This window comes from Planococcus citri, chromosome 3 (genome assembly GCF_950023065.1).
Source record: "Planococcus citri chromosome 3, ihPlaCitr1.1, whole genome shotgun sequence".
Taxonomy (NCBI): domain Eukaryota; kingdom Metazoa; phylum Arthropoda; class Insecta; order Hemiptera; family Pseudococcidae; genus Planococcus; species Planococcus citri.
The window spans coordinates 57776635-57799230 of NC_088679.1; the positions used below are offsets into that span (position 1 = coordinate 57776635).

Sequence of the window (22596 nt, forward strand, 5' to 3'; positions counted from 1 at the left end):
ATAAAATTGCAATGCCGGACACAAAAAAGGATAAGCGACATCATCGGATACCTATGCGAGATATGCAATGCATTGGGGTTGCAGCCATCAAATAATTTCTTTCAGTACGTAATCAATAATTTGATAATGATCTTATTCCTATTTAAATACCTAATAATTTATTATATTTAATGACAGATTTCCTAAAAATCCCGTTTTACGCCAAAAATGGATAAACTTTTGCGAATGTGAAGAGAATGAAATCACAAATTCGTCATCACTACATAAATATTCTCGCCATTTTAGTCATGAAAATATAATAAGACGTCGTCGTGATCAAAGATGCATCCTGGCGAACCATAAAAATAATACAGAATAAAACACTCTGTTACTGGGAACTTCTAAACAGTGTTGCCGTCCTGAAAATTTGAATCCCGCCTGATTGATCTCAAAAAATAGCTAAAAACCGCCAAATTTTCCATGGAAAATAGCTGAAGTTCCCGCTAGATCAACATTTTTGAAAAGTCCCACTTTTTCGATAAAAACATGTTAAAAAGTTCCATTTTTTGCCTTAAAATCATTAAAAATTATCGTTTTTTGCAAATAAATTCCAAAAAGCCTCATTTTTCTTCAAAAATTGATTTATGTAAAGTCTCGTTTTTTGGTCAAAATTATCAAAATGTTTCTTTCATGTCAGAAATTGAAAAAAAAATCATTTTTAATGTTAAAAATCGACTTTAAGGATATTTTTTTCAATGAAAATAGGCGGAAGACATTTTTCTCAATTTCTGACATGAAAGAAACATTTTGATAGTTTTGACCAAAAAACGAGACTTTACATAAATCAATTTTTGAAGAAAAATGAGGCTTTTTGGAATTTTTTTTAAAAAACGAGAATTTTTAACGATTTTTGGCCAAAAAATTTTGCTATGGAGAATAATTTTTTGTGGCGCTTAGGGTTTCATAATGCTGAACACAATGGCCACGGTAATTGATGGAAAAAAGTTGGCCGAGGACGGAAGAGAGCAGTGCCACCGCGATACCCACCTCAAATTTGGAATCAGCATGAAGCGGTATTAACTGGCAGCCACAAAACAAACATGTCTGAAGGATGGCACAACCGATTTCGAGTTGTTGTCGCGAAGCACCATCCTGATCTGTACTCGGCTGTCAATGAACTGCGGAAGGAGCAAGCAGCAACTGAGATCAGCCTCGCTGAACACAGTTCGGGGAAAAGAGTGAAGAACATTGCCAAACCGAAGTGGCTCGCCTTGCAAACAAGAATCCAAACAGTGACCCTACAGTACCCTGGGTGCAAAGATACCGGAGAAGAGATTCAGTTTTTAGAGGCAATAGCCGATAACATTAACATCTGAAATTATGTATTCCTTAACTAATATCTTTCAATAATACATACAAAAGTATGAAAAGTGTTTGAGAGCATTTGAAATTGAAAATCAAAAATTCGGGAAGTAGGTTTCATTGGTTAGGGAAACACTCATTTGGGAAATTGGATTCGGGAACAAAAAATTCGGGTATTTTTTTATTTGAGAAAATGTCCGGAAACCGCCATGATTATGACATTTATTTACGAAGTTTTGAAATCCGGGGAGTGCCGGGTGGAATATTGTTCCTTTGCATCTAAAAACTATACCCAAAAAATTTCAGCTCAATCGGTATTAACCACTGTCTCAAGAGCCCTGAAGTTTGAGAAATTTCATTGCTAAAATTTCCATTAAAAACCAACGAAATCGACGATTTTTTGAAAATTTCTGATGAAGATTTAAAATCAACACGAGTTTTTTGACCGAACATCCCTCACTGTGGAAAATATTGGATTGGATGCGTAAGTATAAACAACGCGAAATAGTGATTGGCGAACTGAAAGTAGTGAATCTCGTAATTACGAGTCCTACGCGACTCGCGAACCCTATACGTTGAATTCGCACAGAACATATCGTAGCCATACATCTTCAATGGAGAGGGGGCAGGGTGGGGTAAAGTAAACACTCTAGATCTTGTGAGTTGTGTTATCACTAAATCAGTAGCAAAAATTGAAAACAAATACATTCGTGTCACATCAAATTTAAATTCAAACTTTAAAGTTTCACCTGCATGATCAATGGTATTATTTCTCAAAAAAATACTGCTTTGAATTTACTGAAACCTTGTGAATTTAATACTTCCATCAGTTGTTCGTATTTGTGTTTCGATGACACCTGTTGAATTGTCGGTTTGAAAAAGGCAATCAACTGATGAAAATGAATACTTGGAGAGGAACTGACAATTATAATGTTGAAGAATCTCAAGATTTCGATGATGCTAATTCTTCTTGCGGCTCCACTTGTGATTCTTCGTGCTGTGAATATCATTCAGACTGGTAAAATACTACTCACTTTTCAAAAACCATAGAAACAGTGCAGCTTGTAATTCATCTCTGTGTTTTAGTTCTGTACCAGAATGGAGCGATGCAGTTTCGGACAACGGAGAATTATTTTTCATCAAGTGTTCTCCATTTGTAAATGAGTCTTCTACCGATACAACTGATACCAAAAACTGTCCTACGACTAAGAAACGTCACAAGCTATCCAAATTTTTGAAAAAACATCGTTTTAAGAAACGAAAAGCTGTTGATCGAGATCGAGGGAATCAAAATCATGACGAAAATTGCGCAGCTTCGAAAGTATATTTTTATTGCTTGTGCGCTAGTTGTGTCCTCTTTTTATGGAATCGAAATACAGGATAGTATTTTTTCAGAGTGATAGAATCAGTGATTATGGTGATGTGGAAGACCATCTGGCATCTGTTCTGTTCGTTAATTTAGTGGATACCGGACACAATGATGTGATCCCCGGAGACAGCATTATTTATTTTTTTCCTCAACCTGCTGTTAAAAATGTAGTCCATTCGGTCAGAGGAGCGTTACTAACTTTGTATCATTTATTACCAAAATTAGTGGAGGAAGCTCCCGAAAGGTTTACAATTTTTTTTTTTTTTTTTAAATAAATTCAATGTATTTCTAGTTATTTAACAAATTTTTAAAACTTTGTTTTCTAGCTCTACCCTTTTAATAAACGAAGAATTACTTCATTTGGTGTATGTAGAAGATGGCAAAGAGTTATTAATCATTGCATCGCCGGAAAACAAGTTCGTTCATTGTTGACACCGTACTCGTATTAAATAAATTTATCACTTAGTGTCGAGTCTAATATTATTTTTTTTTCATTTCAGATGCTCTTTGTTTGAATTAAAACAACTGAGTTCGTGTATTGTGCGATACCTGAAGTTCAGATATAAATCTCTCCAAGGGTAAAGTTGACTTAAAATTTTTTTTCAGTCATTTGTACATGATCGTTAGGTACTTAATCTGTGATAATTTCAGATGTTTCAAGGATACCGTTAACCATACCAGTTTAAATCAATTTTTTGGCAACTTATTCATAAAAATGCTCAAAAACGTTGTGGGATCACCGAATTATAAAAAAAGTAATGGGAATAACGTTCCTGAGAGTAGTATTCCAATTCCAGTGCAATTCGAAGATACCTTCGGGTTCCCTTTCAAACTTGCCATTCCACATAATTTAGAAGTGAGTGGGATTTTTTTAACACCGAGTTTGAAATATTTTTTCGAATTTATTTGAGTAATGTGACATTTTTTACAGATGAAAATCGAAGAAAAATTGAACAAAATCGAGGCCAATGATTTCGGTGATTTGGTTCGTTTTTTTTTCTATTGATCTGTATTTTTATTTTTTTAAACTCTTGAAAGTGATTTTTATACTTACTCAGTTACTGTATTTTTTTTTTTTTTGCAGAGCGAGGATTGTTATGGATGTCAAAGATTATACACAATTATAGGAACTTGTCTCTATTATAAAGTATGGAGAAGTTTTTTGTTTTTTTTTTTGAATTAATATTTATTAAATCGTTGATGGATTTTTTGAAATGTATGATTTTTCAGGGTTATTTGATCGTATCTCATTTAAGCAAAGAGGATCAACTCGATGTACACGCTTTCCTACGTTTGAACGATTTATTAGACTTGACTGTAACATCCACTATCGAATCTTTAGTTATTTGGAAAGAAGTTAACTTGTCTTCATGTTGCTTTCATCTCGAAGGGTCGCGTACATTTCCTTCAAATAAAAGATGGTTTTTATCAATAATTGGACAAGTACGTCATAATTGGAATAATACACGTGTTGCATGATGTATTTAAAAAAATAATATTAACGACTTATGGTCGATTTTAGGACCAAGGTTTGCTGATTACTCTGCTGGAATCCGGTGGTTGTTCCGTTAGGTATTTAATTTCATCAACAAAACCTTAATTTGTGTACAATTTCACTGAAATCTCGATTCTATAATTTTCCTAGGATTGATGATATTCCTAAACCGGATGAACTCTACATAGATGAGCTTCAAGAAACGTTGGATAATATTTTAAATTCAGGCCTGGCTGATGCTATTAACCAGTAAGTATTGAGATCAATGATAAAACCAGAAGACTCTCGATTTCCTATTTATTCGAAACGAATTCCTCAGGTTAATGAAAAATAATTCAAACGTTCCAATTTCGCACACAAATTCCAGTCAAAAATCATTGGAAAATTTATCAATAACGAACGGTAGTAACAAGAGTAAGTATTATTTTGTTAACTTACTATACCAATTATCCATGTGTTGAGTTACAACCGAGTATTGTTGTTCTGTTTTAGACACTTTGACCAAAAGTAGTTCAACATTAAGTTGTGAAAGTGACATTTCCTTCCATCATTCTTCTCCAAGTGAGTAAAAATCGTCGTCAAAATGATCAAGTAGGGACCCGAAGTTGAAAAAAAATAAAAAACGTCAATAATTTTATGTGCATTTTTAGCCTTGGACGACGCTTATTCGGATTCTTTGAGCAGAACAAACAGCAGTATTTTCAATGATGATTCTGCCCCTGTGTTGGGGCGAAGGGCTCAAAGAATGAAACAATTGAGCAACTCTGGTAATATATATCCGTTATATTGCAGTCTATCTGATTCCGATCGTTCTGATCTCGATACTACTGTAAGTGGCATTTCTCATTATTGAGTAATTTCAGTATGAATTTAAATTACAGAACATTTTTTATTTCAGGGTAGCTCGCATTCCAGTTCATTTGCTGACGTAGTTAAAAAATCCAAAGAAGTTCATTCGAGTAAAAGGTTGGAAAAGGGTCATTCCACGTCAATTGGACCAAGAAGTGGTAGGGGGGTTCGGCGATTTTTTTTGAAATTTTTTCCTGTGGAAAGACCTTCCGAAGGGATGACCACTGTCGAAAATCGCAGCCCTCTAGCCTATTTTTAAAGGCAGCCAGGGAGTGTCAAAGTTTTCAGTGAATCTAAAATATCATCAATTTCAGCAGTGGATTACTCGATAACCGCGATGTTTTGATAGGTGAAGTTGAACCATTTGACCCCTATTTTTACGTATCAGTTGAAAAAGTTTAGAAAAATCCTTTTCACTCGATGAAATGAACTCCTCACAAAAAAAATCAAAATTCGAAAAAATTCAATTTTCAATTTCCAACATCAAAAAAAGTTTAAATTTATTCTGTTGTCTTATTTTTACCTCTTTCTGATGTATTTCATGAATGAAAAAGTTGATAAAAATTACACTCACAACAAAAAAATAAAAATTCGTTCATTTTTTGAATCTTTTCGATTTTTGATTTTTTTGTGAGGAGTTAATTTCATCGAGTGAAAGGGTTTTTTCAACCTTTTCAACAGATACGTAAAAATAGGGGTCGAATGGGCCAACTTCACTTATCAAAACTTTTTTTCATATTTTAAATCAAAAAATCGCATTTTTTCGCAAACTTTAAATTTTTTAAAATCAACTTTGCAACTTGTTACCATTCCAATTTTTTAATATGTTAATCAACATGAAAAGTTGTCCATAATATATTTTTTTCAGAATTTGTGAGAGTCGGAACGATATGAAAACTACGTTTTGAAATTTTATGAGCTAATTTTTTGTACGAAAAAAAGTGGCAACACAGATTTTTATGATATCACCAAAAAGCTTTTCAAAACCCCTAACTATGGGAAAATGTTCCATTTTGGTAGGTATCAAATTGATGCTATTTTTGCTTCACTGAAAACTTTGACACCCCCTGGCTGCCTTTAAAAATTGGGTAGAGGGCTGCGATTAGCGCCATTGGTCATCCCTTAGGTAGGTCTTTCCACAGGAAAATTTCAAATAAATCGCCGAACCCCCACCACTTCTTGGTCCAATTGACGTGGAATGACCCAAAAATTAGTTTCACACAACAAAATTTCTTGATTTTACTCCTGAATAATGTTTCATTATGTTTTTAGGATTATTCACGGGAGTAGTCAAGCTCTGTTTCACTACGTGAATTTACATTTCAATAACGGCGTCATAATCTGCCCTTTGGATAGCCAAGGTGAAAAAAATCTCGTTCACGGTGCTATTATGGACAATTTTAGATTATGTGCTCAGAAAGTTCGGCATGTTCTTTCCCAAAAAGTGAGTAACATAATATATCGTATCATACTCTTTGAACTAAACTTAGAGTTTTCGACCTCCCATCCCCCCAAAAGCTGTTAACGCGACTCCTTGTATGAGAAAATAATCCCCAAAAAAATTTTAAAAATGAAAAAATGAAGAGTCAGCTTATTTTTTTAATGATCCCTAATCAAAAAAAAATTTCCTGTCCTTCAAGCCGTACTGGCTCCTTAGTAAAGAGCCCACCTCCCAAAGTTGAAGAAATATGGAATACCTGAATCAAAATCTATGAAAAGGGTTTAAAATTGCTTATTTCTGCGTTAAAATTCTTCAACATATCACTTTTTTTTTAGAAAAAATCTTCGCCGGATGGAGCCTCCCAAATCTGGAAAAAAATCATAAAAATAAAAATCGATGCATTGGAAAATTTTTTGATAATTTTTCATTTCTTGGCAGAATCTTTCTAAATAATTTGCCTTTACAGAAAAAACATTCCTCTCGGTGCCCCAATGATGTTTGGTACTCTTATGTAAAGCCACTCACATTTTTAAAGAAATAAAAAAATTGTCATCTGCACAAATTTTTTGAAAATCAAAACATTTTATTTCTAGGCAGAGCCTTAAATACTTAAGTTAAGTAACCACACGTTTAAAAATAAACTTTCGCTTGGTCCTTCAAAGTCAAAATGAATGTAACAACTTCAGAGGCAAATAGTGTGTGAAATGGTCAAATTAAAAATTACTAATCGATGAAAAATTACAGAAAATATCCAATATCGGGCGTTATTCCAGAAATAGCTTGCCAGTTAAAGAATTTGGTATGTTGTTCGAGTACAATGAACCAGACGACAGAAATAATTCGACTGTTTATTGGGTTGTTGGGTAAGGATAAAAATACCTATCTATTGAAATCATCTTTGATCATTTTCCTGGAAAGTAAGCTGTATTCAATTGGTTTTTTCTTGTTTTTTCAGACGTGCGTTCAATAAAGATCATCTTGGCGAAATCTACATCTGTTATGAAGACAAGACTCCTCAGAATTTGGTGGAAATTGCATTTAGATTGGCAATGGCTACGTAATTTTGATTGTTCCTTCATCCTTGTACCTCTTCCTACCTGTCTTTGTGTTGAATTTTATTTTGTGTTAAAATATTGTACAAATCTTGTAATATTCATAATGAATGATGAATGAATTTTCAATGTATTCTGTCTATTTTTGTTTTCAATATTGAGATTATTTAAAGAACTGTTCTCTTGAAATTAGCGGACGATGTTTGTAAAGCGTAAAGTGGATCCAGGATGCCACATATCGAGATGGTCCTTGACCTTTAATCTAATGCACGTGCAGATGGACGTCTATGCACGTTTTCTAGGGTACAATTTGACGCTCAACATTTTTTGTTCTATGCATTTTTCGCATAATTTTGCAAAAAAACGCGAAAAACGTGTATTTTTTGGTGTTTTTTGCAAATATGAGCCTTTTGCAGACAAAATTTCAATTTTATGGATTGGCAGGAAGAAAGTACATGCGAAAAGACATATTTTGGCGAAAACAGTTTTGGTGCCCAACCCTTCATTCGGAGCTGTGGCGGTTCAAAGTTTTCTTTTGTCAATTTTACCCCCACCACTATGATAAACATTTTTGAAAAAAATCGTGTTGAAAGGCCCAGGCTTCCCCTACACATTCCACGCGGTACCAGCATTTTATCCCCATTACTCACGGATACAGAATTTTTCACGCAAAAAACACGTTTTTTGGCTATACTGATCAAGGGGGAGAGGGTTGGGGGGCGGAAATTCCGCTCGAAAATTTTTATTGAAGGTACCCAACAATAATCCATCATGATTTTCCAAATCTGGGAACAGGGCCATTTACCTATCTTAACCGGGAATACCCTTTGGAAACGTCAAAATTTGAAGCATCCCAAATTTTTGGAAATTTTGAATCAAGTTAGCCCTTTCAATTTTGAAGATGGGCAATTTGTTATAATATTTTTTATTCGTCCACACTCGAGTGCTATGTGTTATGGGCATTATTTGAACGATTCAGACATTTTTCTTATTATTGACGATTGTTTTCAAAATTAGTAAATTTCAAGTTTTGCGAAACTCGTGGCTCCTTCAATTCACTAGATAGGCAACCAATCATAATAATGTTTTTTGTTCGTCCGCCCCCTCGAGTAACCGTTGAATTTTGATCCACAATTTTCGGAACACTCTTATCCTGTCATGGGTGACATGGGGGATTTATACGGGAATAGTACCATTTTGTAGCTCTCGTCGAGGCGAACACAGCGCGCTAATTACAAGCCCCTCTATAGTCCGGCATATGACAATAGGAGTAATTGCACCCCCCGCCGATCCTCCGGGACAACTTTTTTCTTAAAGGGGACATCCTAAGGAACATTTTAAAGCAAACTTGCCAAAAAAAAAGTTGGCCTTACTTACAAAATGGCGGCTATTTTGATTGACAGGTCAGCCGAAATCGCAGATTTTGCGTTTTAATATAGGACTTGAACGAATTTTTTCAAACTTTACAAAGGTACATCGAAAGATCATACAAAAATTCACCACCTGTCAAAATTTCAAGTGCTAAAGTGCGTTTTTCGATTTTTGGTGAATTTTTGAAAATCGAATTTAGGCCAAATATGAGGGAAAAAATCAAAATGTTACCAAATTGACCAAGAAAGCTGAAATTTGGGATATACCCTATTTTCGACATGCCAAATCGATTGGAAACGGTTTCAACTCGTTTTGAGCAGTTCTGGAGCCTCCAGTAGATTTTTGAAACTCGAAATTCCCACAAAATTCCATCAAATTGTAGTTGTAAAGCTAAAATTTATTCTAAAAACTAATTTCAATACGCTACGAAGTACTGCAGGTGAATTTCAAGTCGTTTTGGATCCTCCAGTGACTATTTGAAAATTTCTGAAGCCCCAGCAGATTTTTGAAACTTTAAATTTTCACAAAATTTCATCAAATGGAGATGGAAAGCTGAAATTTACTGTACACTCCAATTTTAACACCCTCTGAAAACGACTTCTGGTGGATTTCAAGTCATTTTAGAGCATTCAATGACTTCTTTGAAAATTACTGGAGCCTCCAGTAGATTTTTGAAACTTGAAATTTCCCCAAAATATCATCAAACTAAGATGGAGAGTCGAAATTTATTCTGAAAACTAATTTCAATACGCTACGAAGTTGACTGCTGGTGAATTTCAAATCGTTTTGGAGCCTCCAGCAACTTTTTAAAAGGTTGTATGACGTTTTTTTGGAAAATTAAAATTTCCTAAAAGTAGCTGGAAGCTTCAAAACCATTTGAAACCACCATTTAGTCTGCGAAGTAAATTTCAGCTTGCCAACTCCATTTGATAAATTAATGTTGGGGAAATTTCAAGTTTCAAAAATCTACTGAAGGCTCCAGTAATTTTCAAGAAAGTCGCTGGAGGCCCTAAAATGACTTGTGCCCACCTGATGACGTCTTCAGAGGGTGTTAAAATTGGAGTGTACAGTAAATTTCAGCTTTCCATCTCCATTTGATGAAATTTTGTGAAAATTTAAAGTTTCAAAAATCTGCTGGGGCTTCAGAAATTTTCAAATAGTCACTGGAGGATCCAAAACGACTTGAAATTCACCTGCAGTACTTCGTAGCGTATTGAAATTAGTTTTTAGAATAAATTTTAGCTTTACAACTACAATTTGATGGAATTTTGTGGGAATTTCGAGTTTCAAAAATCTACTGGAGGCTCCAGAACTGCTCAAAACGAGTTGAAACCGTTTCCAATCGATTTGGCATGTCGAAAATAGGGTATATCCCAAATTTCAGCTTTCTTGGTCAATTTGGTAACATTTTGATTTTTTCCCTCATATTTGGCCTAAATTCGATTTTCAAAAATTCACCAAAAATCGAAAAACGCACTTTAGCACTTGAAATTTTGACAGGTGGTGAATTTTTGTATGATCTTTCGATGTACCTTTGTAAAGTTTGAAAAAATTCGTTCAAGTCCTATATTAAAACGCAAAATCTGCGATTTCGGCTGACCTGTCAATCAAAATAGCCGCCATTTTGTAAGTAAGGCCAACTTTTTTTTTGGCAAGTCTGCTTTAAAATGTTTCTTAGGATGTCCCCTTTAAGAAAAAAGTTGTCCCGGAGGATCGGCGGGGGGGGGGGGTGTGCAACGGACTACTATCTATTCATGGGAAGAAATTACGGGCGTCTAAAGTCTAGAAAATGAGCAAAACCAAAAAGTGAAAATTTTTCCAAATGAAAAATTTGACCTAGGGAATTTGTAGAACATTTTTTTAGATGAAAATTGCAATTTTTGGGATTAGCCTACCTTAATTTTTGAAGGATCCATGCAATTTTGAAGTTTTGAAACGATCAATTTCTGAAAAATTTCAAATTTACTCAAATTGATCTGTTTCAAAACTTCAAAATTGCATGGATCCTTCAAAAATGAAGTTAGGCTAATCCCAAAAATTGCAATTTTCATCTAAAAAAATGTTCTACAAGTTCCCTAGGTCAAATTTTCATTTTGGTTTTGCTCATTTTCTAGACTTTAGACGCCCGTAGTTTCTTCCCATGAATAGATAGAGGGGCTTGTAGGTAGTGCCCCTTGTTCCCCGTGATGAGAGCTACAAGATGGTACTACTCCCGTATAAATCTGCCATGTCACCCATGGCAGGTTATGTCTTCATGGATGGGGTGGGGTACCCTATTTACCACTACTTTCTTCTTGCAATCAAAGCAAGAAGTTGCAACCCAAACCCCAAATGACAATAGAAGAAGACTATAACTAAAGAGGCATTTTTAAATTGTTTTATTGGTGAATTTCTTTTTTTTGAAAAAAATTTATTTTTAAAGTAAAGTATAGTGATAATTATTTCAAGACATATTGCAATATGTCCCACCCAACGAATACTACCAACTAGGTAAAACAGCAGAAACGTAAAATTCACAGCTTCTGTCCATTTTTTTCTCATTTTTTTCCAACATTATTAATACTTAGTCAAACATACAAATTACTCGCAACATTACTTCAACATGATAAACCAAAAAAGTACAAAAAATTAACGAACAGAAAAATCACGAATCTCCAAAACAAAATAAATTACCGAACACACATTTCTCATTTTTTGACAACCTACCAAGAGTTGGCTTTCTATCTGCGCGAAATAAATTTCATTTAGTTAATAAAGAAGGCCTCTATTACGTAAAATAAAAGCACTAAAAAAAAAAAGGCAGAAGAATTACACGCTCGAAAATAATCAAAAGAAGTAAATAAAAAGGAAAACTAGAAAGATGAAAGAAGACGTCTAACAAGGCGTATCGAACAAAGGCGCAAAAGACTGCAGAAAGAAAACACACACAGAGATGGAAAAAAAAGACAGCCATATGATCCAGGTAACATATTGGTTTGGAGGGAAAAATCACTCCACACAGCAATAGTGCACGTTTCATGTATGTAGGAAATGTCTGCGAGGAAAGCTCGCATCGCGCACCTTTCGCAAAGGAATGAATACGAATTACGTACGTCGAAATAATTTCCTTTCTTTTCAAGCGTGTGGGTATTTGTTTCATGGTAAGTAGTATGTATTCGGTTCTTTTCAGACACACGGTAAAAATTTAGTGAGCCGGAACCGCTGGCAGAAATGTATTCAAATTTAGCCGTTTCGGTCGTATTCGTATTATTCAAATGAGTATGCGGTATCGGTTAAGGAAAAAAAAAATACCAATAGGGAGGTCAAAAGAAGTGAAAAAAAACGTCGAAATTTATATAGTATAGAAAATATATGAAGAAGAAGAAAGAGAGTATATAAGGAGTGTACGTCGTACACGATGCGATAAAATGGTAATGTGAGAAAATTTTCAAAATTCTGGTCATATTTGCGCTCGTAAAATAGCGAATAGAAAAAAAGAAAGGAACGAGGGATGGATTTCGGGTAAGAGGATAAGGAGAGAGGATTGGTTATGAATGTAAAAACTGTTGCTGTAATGTAATTTATTCGCGATTATTCTGACACGATAAGAGAAATTATCCGCGAGCCTTTTTTTGTTCTATTCATTATTCAGTTTGTAGAGCTTTTTTTTTTCGCAGTTATCACATTCTCATGTATATGATGAAACCTTTCTGATATTCCTCCTTTTTTTGTTACTTTTACTTTAATGTTTTAAAGATCTCATTATTGTTATCTCTCGAAACAATACAAAAAGTATTTCAGCCTTTTAAAAGTTCCCAAAAAAAATTCCTCTCCTCTTTTTACAATTTTTTCACTAACAAAAAAAAAACCCGAACCATTATACTATTTTGATAAGAATAAAATTTTATCGAGATTTAATGAAATAATCTCTAAAAAGCTTCAAAACGTTTTACTTAATTAAGAAAATATCTTTTTCCATTAACTAAATAAAATATCATCGCTTTCAGTATCTATTAAATTTTTAATTTAGTTTTTAAACCGATTATTCATTGTAGTATTTTCGCGTGTGCGAAAGCGCGAGTAGGTACTAAAGGAGAGAGAAAGAGACGGAGCGAGAGCACCCGAGAGCTGGGAACATTTCGTCGTTGACGTGAAAAGACCTAAGGTGCCGTTTCAATTTAGGAATCCCTTGCTAACAATAAAATCTTTATTTCCATTTGAAACTGAAATCGACCCGGATAGAAAAGTACTCAGGTGAAGGCAATGCATGTGAAATGGATAAAAACAAAAATGCGAGGTCCGTTTTAAAATAAAGCAGCAAAACGGGGAAAAAAGGCAAACCTTGAGCCAACCCGAAAACCTAAATTGAACTGCAGAAATAGATTTTGAAGAAAATAAAAAAAAAAGAGAGAGGTTAAAAAACTACCTAATGTAAAACTACGCTTTATTACGAGGTTTTTTTTTCTTCTTATATACAAAATCAATCTTTCAACTTAATTTAATTCGATTTTGTAGTTTTTCCTCGCAAAGATATTTCCTCGGTTGTCGTATGTTTTTTACGTTGCCTACGCTCGCTCGCTCGTTTCAAGCGAGGTATTTTTTTTTCGATCTTTTAACAGGTGGATACGTACGTAAGAGGACCGATATTGTGATGAAGGTTGATTGTCAATTTAAAAGCAACGTCACCTGTACGATCGATTCGAATATAATGAAAATTTTCAAACGTATTTTTAGTACAGACCACGTTTCAGGTTCACAGAATAATCAAGCGGAAAATCCCTAATAATGAACTGCAGCCATGAAAATTGGCACACTTGTTGAGAAATGGTGTACGATTTCGGTATGGTATATCAATTTCACTCTTCTCTAAGGGAGATGCCACGCTTGGCCCCTCAGGGTAGACCCCCCCCGTGAATTTAGTTTTTTGAAAATATATCTTTCTCAGAAACAATCGAACAAAAATGACCCTTTCGTAATGAAAAAAAGTCGTATTCATAATTTACTGTAAGTTGACATTTTGGAACTTACGCGTCCTCAAAAATTGAGGTCATAGGTAAAAATGGTGATTTGGGTTGATTGTGGGGCTTAGGCTGATTTGCTGATAATTTACCCCCCCCCCCCCCTTCCCTAAACACAAATATCTGGCTTGTTTTTTTCAAAAAAAATCATAAACATTAAAAAGTGACCTAAGAGAAAAATCGATGGATCCTAAAAATAGTAGACACCAAGGCGTACAAAAAAAGTTATATGGATCAACTTCGTAATTTCTGTAGTAATGAACAATTTTTTGAAAAAGCAAAAATTCAAAAAATCTCGAAATTTCAAAAATCTTAAAAAATTTAATATTGACCCAGGAGGAAAATCATAGGGTCCTAAGAATAATGGTCACTAAGGTGTACAAAAAAAAGTCATTATGTCCAACTTGATACACAGTCACAGTTGTTATGAATCATCATTTTTAAATTAATAGATAAGTGTTGAAAAATTTTGAAACTTGAAAATGGTGCAGATTTTTTATATGAAACAAAATACGTATCAAACTTGATGCTGCATACGAGTTAAAAATTGAAATACTGGTAACCAACAAATATTTAAATAGGTACCTACCCAGCAATTCAATAAAATACACTTGCTCTGCGAATGCGGGGATTAGGGTGGTCTTTATTTTCGAAGTTGGGATTTTCTTCCTTCCTGACCCCCGAAGTGGTGACCTCTGATGAGAAAATAATGTAGTACCTATGTAGGTAATTAATTTCTTCAAAGCTATTTTTGTTGTTTTATTTATAATGAATACGTTTGTTTCCTTTTTTTGATCTCTAAAGTTTTGTAGTTGTAGTATTAATTTCACGATGTCCCATGGAACCTAAAAATTGAGAGAATTGTTTGTCATTTAGTATTAATTTCCCAATTGGAAGTTTTTGTTGATTATTTTTTTTATCTATACACCTGAGGTGTTTCAAATTTCAATATTACTTTCGCATGTCCGATGGTAGCTTAAACTTACGGGAATTGTTCGTCAATTTTAGTATTAATTTCCCAATTGGAAGTTTTTGTTGATTATTTTTTTATCTATACTTGAGGTGTTTCAAATTCAAATTTCAATATTTCCTTTGCGATCAGAAATTTATTATTGATTACTTTTGTTGTTTTATTGTAATGAACACGCCTTTTCCTTATTTTATGATCTCTGAAGTTTTGTAGTTGTAATATTAATTTCACGATCTTTGATGGTAGCTCAAACTTGAGTGAATTGTTGTCAATTTTATAAGTATTAATTTCCAGATTGGAAGTTTTTGTCGATTATTTTTTTATTTATACCGGAGGTGTTTCAATAATTACTTTCGCGATTGGAAGTTTATTGTCGATGGTGGGTCCCTCAATTTTCAAACATTTTATAAAATACAAATTCACTGTAAAATTCTAAAATTTCAAAATTTCAAGTTCTGTTTTCTCTAAAAAGTCTCTTTTGAGTAGAATAAACTCTCATGATGATTTTAGCCCCCTCCATTGAAAATTAAGCTGACCCCCTAAAATAGCGGTAAGTAATTAAGTATAAAATACGAATTTCAGCTATTCTAGGGGACCCGACTTAGTTTTCTAGGGATGGCGTTAATATCCTCATGAGAGTTCATTTCACTCAAGAGACTTTTTTAAAGTGCAAGAACTTATTTTTTGAATTTTCAAAGTTATGCTTTGAAGTTGAATTTTTGAAAATTTTTGAAAATTGAGAGGCCGACAGCAGCCCGAGTTTTTCAAAAATGGAAAACATAAAAAAAAATAGGGAATTATTCTCTCATCAGAGGTCACCACTTGGCGGTTTGGGAGCAGAAGAAATGGTGATTTTTCTTTTGTTATGTATTCAAGGACCTGAAGCTTACAAATGGGACAAGTAGGTACCCACCCATTGTTTCAATTTTTTAGTCTCGTCAACTGCTGATCTAAATTTACTATTAAAACCTACTGAGAAGTTCTTCTGAAGTGCGTACGGAGATTGTAAGTAGTTGGTAAGTTTGTACTACTCGTATTCATTTCTTAGAGTATTACCATTGAATAACATTGAAGGATCGGATCGAATAAACTTTCTACAGGTCTCGTATTCAGTTTCTAAAATGTGCCAAACGACTTCAAATAAATTCTTATTTGTAATTTGACAACTTTTAAAAATTAGATCCCCGATTCTCCGAACCACAACTGCCAAAACTAAACGTTTGTCTTGGAAACGGTGTACATTATGTGGTGAAACTTTTCTCCTTGGGAATGATACGTAGGCAACCCCTCGAGCGAATCAGTAACTATCAGAAAACTTCATCTTTTCTAAAAAAAAACAAGCCATCAGCTATTCGCTGATTGCAAAATGGTTTTTGCTTTTTGTTATTTATAGGAGCTTTTTATTAGTTTGTTCTTTTCGTAAATTTGATTACAGCTAAAGCCAAAAGTAAGAAATTTACAGACAAGTTATTTATTGATTAAAAAACTATTGAGAGCTATTCAACATAAAACATGTTAAGAGGTAAATGAAAAATTCAATTATTGATGAAAAAAAAAAAATAAAAAATATTAGGCGAAATGTTGTGTATACGCGGCAATGACGTCACGTAGACTCTATGCACATTCCTATTCAAATCACAGGATTAAATACTGTTCACTGATTGGCTACAAATTGAAAATTGAAAATAATCAATTTCAATAGGGTTTATGCCAGGGACTGAAAGCTTCAAAATGAAACTTGACTTTCAGCTTCTAACTTCCAAAAGAAAAAACTGAAACTTTTGGCTTTAGCTTTTGGCTTTTGCAATTAATTCGGCTAGCTTTTGGCTTTTCTAAAAGCTGAAATTTTGAATGAAAAATATTAAATTTTAGAATGAAAAATAAAAGTGGTGAATTTTGATTCAATTTTTCTCGTAAACGAATAAAAATTTCATGTTTTTAGAATGATAAATTGATACTTCGGAGCATCGAAGCCCAATTTCTCAATTTATTAATTTAGAAAATTTCGAACAATTCAGTTAGTAGAAATAAAACAGTTACAAAAACCATGAAAAAAAAGCTTAGTAAAAAGCAAGAAATAAGACAGTTACAAAAACCATGAAAAGAAAGCTTAGTAAAAAGCCGTATGAAATGAAACTTCTAGCTGGCTTTTGACTTTTTCAAAATGAAACTTGGCTAGCTTTTAACTTCCAAAATTTGGTGAAAAATATGAAACTTTCGGCTTTTTTAGGCTTTTGGCTTTTGGCTTTTGGCTAGCTTTCAGTCCCTGGTTTATGCTGCTAGCAGCAAAAACCCTAAAAAAAAGTAATTTTCCTTTAATAGTCAAGAAATTCAAAAAAAAAACAATTAAAATTTTAAAAAGTAACCTAAAAAGTGCCAAAATGTGAGTAAAACATCTTGATGCAGGATGCAGGAAAAAATCACACAAAAGCAAGAACATTTCATTTAAAAAATGTAAAAAAAAAGATTTTTTGGCAATTACTTATACTGATACAAAAACGACACTTTCTACAAAATTTTCATCAGAAAAGTGATACCATTTCGCAACTTTTTAGTATAACAAGAATTTTTTCCGGAATATTCAACATTAAAGTGGAAATTGTTTGGCAATTTATGGAACAGAGGGAATTTTTGGCAAAAAAAGCGAAAGTTTTAGGCAGCTTCAAGGGAAAAATTGAGATTTATTGGAGTTTTTTGCAAAAAAAAACCCTACAGTTTTCAGTGCCTAATTACGATAAAAGAGTGAAACTTTTTGTTTTGGAAATTTTGAACATTTTTAGGTAAAGAAACAAGATTTTTCAGTAATTTGGCATGTAGCGAGAATTTTTGTCAATGTCAATTTTTGAATTATTGGCACAAAGTAAGACTCTGTTGGTAAACATGCGAGACGTGGACAATTTCCGTAAATAATGGAAGGTTTTTGGTTATATTTATACCTACAAAGCGAAAGTTTTGGGCATTTTTTGAACCAGAAGCCAGAAGTGAAAAATTTGAATTTTTGGCTAAGAATTGATAGGTTTTTTTTCGAAGTTCGGCGTCTGTGTTCAATTTCTTGTTTTTTTTTTTTATTTTTCCTTTCGAATACCTATCTGTCAAAATGATCACGTAATTTCATTTTAAAAGAATAAAGAAATAAGTTTCGGCCATCAAACGCCAATTTTTATTTTCTGATCATGAGTTTCATTTGTGAAACGTGTTAAGTTCTAATAAATACGCTCATGAATATAAACAAACATGATTTGATTTGCCATCAAAACTTGAAAAAAATTGTGAAAATCAATCGAATAATTAATTGAAAAGCTAATGAAATTTAAAATTCAAAGTAGTGAAAAACTCTTAATTAAAAAAAAAAAAAAAAAAACATTAATATCAATGTATCACCTACCTATAGTATTACTTACTTTCATTCAATCAATTTCTTACTCTAAAAGTATTAAGATTCATTTTTAATTGAATTCAATCATTGAATTAAATTAAAAAGAAATCAAGAATCAATAAATAAAACACCAATAAAATTGAATCGGTGGGAACGGAAAGGGGCTAAGTCCATTTTCGCACTTTTCAGGAATAACAAAAAACTGATTTATTTGAAAATCAAAAATTTTTGGTAAACATGCTTAAGGTCATCGAAAGAGGACCCCAAGACACAATTTTTAGCTCTGTTTAGAAAAAAAAATATTCACGTGCGCCGGCGCTGTTGCTGCCTAAACAAATGGGACTTAGACCCTTTCTGCACCCAATCGACAAAATTTCTTTTGAAATTGCTCGGGCACGAATGGGGCTTGATTCTACATCTAAGTACATCATTTAGACTGCTATCTCGTTTAAATTGACCAAAAACCCCTTGAGTTCTAAGACTTTTTGCCGAAGTTGTTAATTTTTTCATCATTTTTCAGTTCAGAGATTAACTTAAATTTCAAAAAATGGTCTTCTCAAAAATGTTAGTTATTTTTCAAGGAATCAAAAAAATTTTATAAAAAAGTCATAAATGCGGATCCGCCCTTTTTCTGCGCCCAAATACCACTTTCCCGGCAGTTTTGCGGAAATCTGGCATCACCAGTCGATCCGCCGTACTTTGAAACCCCTATATCCGTGAAAACAAATTTTTCCAAAAATGTGACTTGTTACCTTTCCGTTCCCACCGATTCAATTATGACTCAATTATTTTTCAATCAGAATGAGTATAGTGAGTGTACATACTGATACTTCAATTTATGACACTTTAATTACTGTCTCAGTTGATGATTTATATAATGTAGGTACTTGATTCTGATTGATTTTTCTTCTTTGAATTGATTCTATTTACCTATGAGCGGATTCATTACAATTACAACGCTTCTCACAAAAACTCATGATGAGAATACTTTGACATGTAAAGATCTGCATAAATAAACTAATTATTTCAATTTTTCTTGAAATAAAAATACGCGATTTTGTGGTACAAGATCATCGTAGGACCCTCGAGAGGCAAAACACTTAGAAAACTGACAGAAACGCCAAACTTTGCAAAAAAAAAAAAAAAATACAAATAGTGACCGAGTGACGTCATAATCGTGACACAAAATGAGATGCATCCGACGAGATCTCGATCCGCTTGTGAATGTGGTTCTGTAACGAAACCTCAAAAGTGATACTTACGTGCTGATTGCAAGAGGATTTCTGCTCATTTAGAAATTTTATAGAAAACAATTGCAATAAGTGAAGTTGAAGATTAAATTTTTGACAGGATTTGTTTTCACAGGAACAATTTCTTGTGGCATTATTTTTCACGAGGGTAGACCTTGATGAAAGATGACGAAATACCCAACAATCAAAAGTGAAAGTTGTACTTGGGATAATTTTTCAGAATATTTGGGCATGGACCCAATGGGGAACCTATCATTTTCAATTTTTTTCTATCCAACTTTTAGATCTTAAAAAAGTGACCACACTGATTTTCACCAAACATCCAAAAAGTGGTTCCATAGGCTAACACAAATTGTACAAATCTCCACACCACGCCATAACTGGTAATTTGGAAATTGAAAATACAAAAAACCTACAGCTTATACTCCCAAACATGAGTAATGAACTAAAATAACTATACCGTCGATCACATCTACGCCAATATTTCCATCAACCAAGCCAAGCATTCTGGCTACATTCCAAACATCTTGCCCTGTCTAGCTGGAAGGTTGTTGATGTAGAAAGATTCGACGATGTGAAAAAAAGCAAAAGCCGAAAAAAAAAAGCGAGAACCTGAAACGGCTCAGCAACGGCCTTTCAAAGCCGTTGGCAAAATTCGTTAAAAACTTGTCAAAACTTTCATACTGCATCATACAAAGAAAACTCGAACCATATTTTTCACGGCGTCTATTATCATGTAAAACGCTTTGTAAAAAAGATATCCACACCAGAATTGAACGTTCCAACATCTCTTGACACATAACACTTCACTCTATGACTGGTACTATAAACTCGCCATTAACATTCGCTGCAGGTAGAAAACACGATAGACAGGGAGAGAGTGCAGAGAACGCATAAAACGAATTATCACACAGTATACTATATACTATACAAGCATCCGCAAAGTAAAATCAATTCGAACGAGAAACTTTTTTCCATAAGTAAAATAATGACAGTCGAGATGAAAAATTGTCAAAACTTTTAAAAAATATTTTCTCGATTATGATTTTTATTGAATTCTCGCATCGTTGAAATACAGAGAGAGAGAAAGAGAGCGAGAGAAAAAAAAACGAGATAACTCTTCGAATAAAAGTTGATAAAAATCAAAAAAATATAGGAAAAAAAAGTACCATCTCGCTATATTTCTCGCACAACGCAGCGTTAACTTTAAATTGACTCGTACATCGTTCCGGTGTGACCCTACTTTCAACTTCATTTAGAACCAAATTTAATACTCGACTTCACGTTCAAGAGACGACGACCGACGACGTAGCGCAGCAGCGAGCATTTTCACTTGGCCAAATCATTTCCACCTTAATTACCAAAAACGAAAAACAATTTAGTTCCAGATACACAAATCGCAGACGAGAAACCATCGTCACACCGAAACGGATGCTTAATGAAAACCGCGCGTTTTCGAATAAATTGCCATCATCGTTCAGAGTGATTTTTCTCGTCGAATACCTCCTCTCTTCTCCTCCTCAACACAACCTAAATGTAGATGCATAGTTGATTTTACCACCAACGACATTCCCTTCGCTTTTAAAATAATCAACTTGATAGAGTCGAGTCTGGGAAAGAAAATGGCTATGAAACCAAAAAATAAAAAAAAATCTCTGGACCATCTAATGACCCTTTTTTTCCACCATCGCAAAGTGAATACAGGGTACAGATAATTATTGTTTCACTCATCAATTAAACAAAATGAAAAATTACTCACTGTTCTCCATACATGAATATGAATTCATATACCTACACATAATCAGGTTCTCTGAAAGCGATAATTTGTACTCACCTAAAACAAACAAAAATACATACAATGTGGATTAGTTTATTTATTATTTTTTAAAAAAATCATACTTCTTTGAATTTTTATATAGTTATTTTCTTTTGTATCTACCATATGGATAAAAAAACTCGATACCTATTTAGTTTTTTTTTTTTTAACTATATACGCCACAGAAGGCACTGCTCCTTTCGACGGATTCAAAAAACTTTGAATTACAACCGTTAACTGTTGGTGATGCCTCTGACCCCCCCCCCCCCCAGTTTGGGACCCTAGAACACGTAAACCCAAATCAATGATCCAGCATATGCTTTAGCAGAAGGTAAATGTATGTCAAAATTTCATGATTGGATACCTATAACCAACTTACCACTTGAAAAAAACATTAGATGTACAAGTTGCCTATCTCTAAAATTTAAGGGACAACCGAGCTTTAAAAAAAAAACAACTGGAAAAAAACATATTTTTGACCTTTGGAATGAGTAGTACTTTAGAAAATTAACAAATTTTGTCATTATGAATTTTTGCCCAACTTTGAAATTGAGGGGGCTAGAAAATCTCTACTTTTGATTTATTTTTATTTTTCAGAAAAGAAATAAAAAACACGAAGTATTATATTTTTGATTTCCATCCCTTTCAATTTCAAATTTGGGCAAAAATTTATAATAACAAAAATTGTTCATTTTTCAAAGTACGTACTACCCATTCCCAAGGTCAAAAATACATTTTTGTAAATTTTTTTCAAAGCTTGGTTACCCCTTAAATTTTAAAGATAGGCAACTTGTCCATCAAATGTTTTTTTATTCAATTTGTACTTGGTTAATATCCAAATCCGAAGTTTTGACATCCACTTACCAGACACCCTGTACATGCACTTGTGTAGTGTGTACCTATTTACTCCACCCCTCAACCCATAAAGTCTTCGCCTCAAGTTAGTTCAACAGTGTCTAGCCTACCACCTGGTGAATAAACATTGTTTTAGTTGATGAATTTGACGCTTTAGTAACAAATTCAATGTTTTGTATCAGATCTGATGAACTTTCATGAATCATCAAGCTACGAGACAGCATAATGGAGAATCTTCAGTTATGGTAAGTACATTACAAGTGTTTTTATTTCAAAATTCACAACATGCGTTATTATTATTTCATTGATTCTCATCACTGGCGTGATGATATCCTTTTTGATAGTAATGGTAGTATACTACATTATGCATAATATCATTGTAATTAAAAAACTAAAGATTTTCTGGTTTCTTAT

The 22596-nt window shown here is 33.5% G+C and overlaps 2 protein-coding genes across 6 annotated transcripts in view; one reads left to right on the forward strand and one right to left on the reverse strand.

Moving 5' to 3' along the window:
* The window catches only part of LOC135841343 (dipeptidase 1-like), a 705386-nt gene that overhangs the window by 136128 nt on the left and 546662 nt on the right, over window positions 1–22596 (reverse strand). The gene's annotated exons all lie outside the window — the stretch shown is intronic.
* in (protein inturned) lies at window positions 1980–7680 on the forward strand. Its single transcript, XM_065358099.1, has 18 exons — window positions 1980–2359; window positions 2428–2662; window positions 2737–2954; window positions 3037–3126; window positions 3211–3288; window positions 3362–3566; window positions 3642–3695; window positions 3795–3857; window positions 3941–4153; window positions 4233–4282; window positions 4356–4454; window positions 4525–4619; window positions 4698–4766; window positions 4856–5034; window positions 5104–5171; window positions 6327–6498; window positions 7240–7358; window positions 7451–7680. Exons 1-18 carry the CDS (start codon window positions 2235–2237, stop codon window positions 7554–7556), a joined length of 2238 nt encoding a protein of 745 aa, XP_065214171.1. The 5' UTR covers window positions 1980–2234; the 3' UTR covers window positions 7557–7680.

Coding starts and splice junctions, on each gene's coding strand:
- in (XM_065358099.1), top strand. CDS start 2,235: ATGAAAATGAATACTTGGAGAGGAACTGACAATTATAATGTTGAAGAA. Junction 5,035..5,103: donor GTTCTGATCTCGATACTACT/GTAAGTGGCATT, acceptor TTTTTATTTCAG/GGTAGCTCGCATTCCAGTTC. Junction 6,499..7,239: donor GGCATGTTCTTTCCCAAAAA/GTGAGTAACATA, acceptor GAAAAATTACAG/AAAATATCCAATATCGGGCG.